This window comes from Micropterus dolomieu, unplaced genomic scaffold, assembly GCF_021292245.1.
Source record: "Micropterus dolomieu isolate WLL.071019.BEF.003 ecotype Adirondacks unplaced genomic scaffold, ASM2129224v1 contig_14242, whole genome shotgun sequence".
NCBI lineage: Eukaryota > Metazoa > Chordata > Actinopteri > Centrarchiformes > Centrarchidae > Micropterus > Micropterus dolomieu.
Window position 1 is genome coordinate 6,321 of NW_025743228.1, and position 3,946 is coordinate 10,266.

A 3,946-nucleotide genomic window follows, 5' to 3' on the forward strand; every position below is an offset into this window, starting at 1 on the left:
ACAGATATTTTCCAATTTCATTGGGCAACATGACACATAACCACACCTACATCATTGCACTTATTTCAAAACTATGTATCTTGGATTGATGTAGATCTGATCATCTAAAAAATGTGTCTGAATATCTAGGGGTCGGGAATCTGACACACCAGAAGGAATTTTAACAAGTTTGTACTCCTCCATCTTTTCCACAGCATATGAGTAAAAGTGATCATCAAAATATTTAACATTAACTATCCTTAAAAAAGTCAACAGTGTTTCTGTCCACCTTTGGGAATAAATGAACAACTTCTCCAAAGATTGGTTCCTTTTCTGAACTAGCTGACAACATCAGAATGCTCCCTGTTCTGTATGTATGTCCACCTACACCAACTGTGTTTGACACATAAACCGTCTCTGTTGCCTCTTCTGCAAAGGAGCTCAGTTCTTCACTTATTTGGTCACCATGTTTCAAAGAATGAACAACAATAGGATATGCATTTGGTACAGATATCTGAACATTTAGTGGGTCCCCAAATTTCCAACAATACATTTGTTGCACCTGGTTTTTATAAGCCAGAGTTTTTGATATATTCCTGAAATTGCACACAGCATGTGCTTGCCGTTTGAGGGGATTATGCTTTGCTTCAAACCTCATACACCAAAGTTTTGACAAAGGTCCAAATTGAATCAACATAGTTGGATAATGTGTCATGAAATGGTGTTTTGGGATGAGGTGTCGATCAGGATAAAGTTCTTTGAACAACTTATGATGATCTATGATAAGCTGTTTCAGGAACACTGCAAGACCTCTGGTTACAACAGGAGCAAATATAATGCTACATATCTCTCGTAACAAAATGAACAACTGCCAGTGCAGACTTTCAGGACTGACAATGTCCACCAAAAGAAGAGGCAAGTTTTGTATGAGACACCACATCTGTGCTGCTGTTTGTTTGATGGCTGTCTCAGATTTCAGGTTAAGGATTACACTTGGTTTGTTTTTTGTGTTTGAATACCCATAGTCATAGCTGGCTATCCTTTCATTCAGCTGTTGTGTAGTGTCGAAGTAAAAGTTTTACTTCCAAAGGTGCAACACCCTCAAGCACATCATGCATTATGTCAACCCCTACATTTTCAGTTACATGAAAGTATTCCAAAGTATTCAAGCACGAGTCTTGTTTGATTCCTGTAACAGTGACATCATTCAACACAACATGCTGCTGGTAATTGTGTCTGTCTCTCTTTTCAAGATCATCTTCATTGAACACACTTTGTGAAGTTGTTTTATCAACAAGGCAAATATGGCAGAACCTGTTAGCAGAAAAACTTTCTGCGTAGCCACACAGCACATGAAAAGCAAGATTGTCAGCAGTAAAAAGGCAGATCATTCCGTGTACTGTGTGTTTCTCCTCTCATCTTAATGTCAATGCCTTGACTCTCTAGGATTTTTATGTCATCTAAGAAAGGCTGAAAAATCTTTGCAAAGCCATATTTTTCTCTGTCAATAGCATTGAATAGAAGGCAAAGGTGAATGTTTGCCAAGCTTGAATTATACTCAGGGGGTAGGTTTCTCAATGAAAAATACACTGCTCCCATTTTATGAATCTTTGTTTTTGACCCAAGAGGATTAACTGTCTCCAGATCATCAAAGTATAGCTGAATCTGTAGAGCATCGGGATGTGTTTTGTATAGTTCATGTCTAGCAAAATGAGCACCATCACAATAGTCACGCATCTTTCCATCTGTACTTCTATGAGACTGCAAATACAGGGTCTGAAATTTCTCATTATTAAAGATTAATTTTAGAGTTTCGAGGACGGAAATATACTGAAATGTATCAGCTGCAAGTGTTTGTTGTGCAATACCATTTTTTCTTATAGTTTCAGCTCTGTGGCCTAAGAAGATCTCGGTTGGCTTAACAAGAGAGTACTCAGTTTCAAAGAATTTAGACATTTTATAAGGGCTATCTATATTCTCAAGGGACTCTCTTGCAGTCTCAAACTCTTTCATTAATGAACGAACCCCCTCGTTGTCATCTGGAACAGCTAAGCTTTTGAGCAAAGCAGTGGTAGATGCTTGAAGGCTGTCAATAGTCCTGTCCAAAAGTTCTTTAGTGCAACTTACACTTCTTTGTACATCACTTAATGTTACATTAGAACAAGAGTACATCTTTGCAGCAAACGTAGCAGCATGACTGGTGACTGAAACTGCATCCTCAGACTTAGCAGAACACAAATTGGCATCCTCTTCACAATCTGATGTTGCATCAAGAATCAAATGTGTGTTGTTGCTGATATTTGCTGCATTGTCCTCTGTAAGGTTGTCTGACACATCTTCTAAAAGCTGGGTAGCCATGTTTAGTGAGCTATCCCCTGATGAATGCTCTCTTGCAAGATGCTTAGAATAGGAATTGATGTTATGGTATGAACGCACACAGCCATTTTGGCTGCAAAATATGGTGTAGTCCTGTCCGTCAGATAGGGAATGTACGGCACGAAGATGCCAGCGAAGTCTCCTGATCTCAGAGCTAACTGGCTTTTTACATATTGGACAAGAGTACATGACAAGCTGATTTAGGCTAAAGCCTGAAGCTTGCTGATGAGCTCCAAGACTTTAGATCTTCTTGCAGTGTTAGACATTGGCAAGTCATATACATACTCCAGAAAGATGAAAACTGAAGCAAGCTGGGGAGGATACGAAAGGTTGTAGACCCAGTAGAACTTGAACAGCTTATCCAAGGCACAGGTTAGGCTCTCATCTTCCAATGGAATTACAACTTTGTCGTTTCTGGCAACAATGACAAACTGGTGCACTTCACTGGTCAGGTTTCCGATGCAGACTAGTTGTGGTTGCTGGCCCTTTGCAGCGATGTCAACAGTGTCACAAAGCGAGGAGATCCTGGTTCCAGACTAGAGAGAAAGAGAGACAGAGAGAGAGGTGATAAATGCAATAACAGGGGTACAGGGAGTCAGAAAGGAGGAAAGATATGTAGCCAGAAACACTCTCTCAAAAACTTACAATTACTGTTTACATGCTGCACATGTTAAGGATCATTAAGTTTTATTATCAATGATACAAGATCATACTTGATAACTAAATAAAACTTACCGGTACAAAGTCAAGCAGATATGAAATAGCAGATTTGATACTGCACCGGCTTGACACTGCACCTCTTCCTGCAGTTGGCGGAAGCAAGTGTGTCAGGACTTGCAGCATAGTGTAGCACTTCTCATCTATTTAATATAAGAGCACAAGATAATTGTTGAGACGGTTACAATTATGCCTGCAACTGATGAATTAATGCACTGCTTATTCGATAAATGGTGATGCCCATCACAATTTCTTAAGCCTAAGATGAATTGCTTATTTTGTAAAACCAACAGCCCAAGATTAATTTTACAATCACAGATTTCACAGCTAAGGAGGTTGAACTAGGGAATGTTTGTCATTTTTGCTTAAAAATTACTCCAAGTCATTTAAAGCTCTCTGCTCAAGTTGAAATGGCTATCAAAGTTTCAGTCAACGTTCAGTCAAAACCGATCAATAATATATATAAGCAGTTAATTATTACTTACCATCATTACAGTTTGGATTCTGATCCAACAGAGTGGTTATACTCCCCTTCTCCAAAGCCGCAATCCGTTTCAGTTTTGGAATAACCGATGATTCCCATCTTCGGATTTGCATCTCTCCCTTTCCCTCAAACATCTTTCCAAACTCTGCATCTAGCTAATGTTGTGTAGAGAGAACCAGAATGTGAGCTATTTCCAGAACACCTTTTAACAAATCAAAATAACATAACATATTAAAAATCTCTGGTAAATATGCAAATTAATAAAATCACACTTTAATATTAAATAGTTTTTAACATCCACCACACACTAATTTGGACTCTACATCTCTATTTTATCCATCTGAAAACATAATGAAACACATTTGATAAAAGTCAAATAAAATTCTTACC

The 3,946-nt window shown here is 38.4% G+C and overlaps 2 protein-coding genes across 3 annotated transcripts in view; both read right to left on the reverse strand.

Annotated features, from left to right (window-relative positions):
* Positions 1–1,048: 1,048 nt before the first annotated feature.
* On the reverse strand, positions 1,049–3,746 carry LOC123966797. Of its 2 annotated transcripts, none has more exons than XM_046042912.1 (3): positions 3,558–3,746; positions 3,091–3,215; positions 1,049–2,891 (listed from the first exon to the last, which is right to left on the reverse strand). In XM_046042912.1, the coding sequence occupies exon 3, from the start codon at positions 2,542–2,544 to the stop codon at positions 1,348–1,350; it is 1,197 nt and encodes a 398-aa protein (XP_045898868.1). In that variant the 5' UTR covers positions 2,545–2,891; positions 3,091–3,215; positions 3,558–3,746; the 3' UTR covers positions 1,049–1,347. Both variants share the same exon structure in this region, with proteins under 2 accessions (XP_045898868.1, XP_045898869.1).
* Positions 3,747–3,888: 142 nt separating this feature from the next.
* The window catches only part of LOC123966794, a 4,519-nt gene continuing 4,461 nt past the window's right edge, over positions 3,889–3,946 (reverse strand). Inside the window, exon 6 of the mRNA XM_046042905.1 lies at positions 3,889–3,896. Coding sequence (XP_045898861.1) covers positions 3,889–3,896 — 8 coding nt within the window. The remainder of the gene's footprint in view (positions 3,897–3,946) is intronic.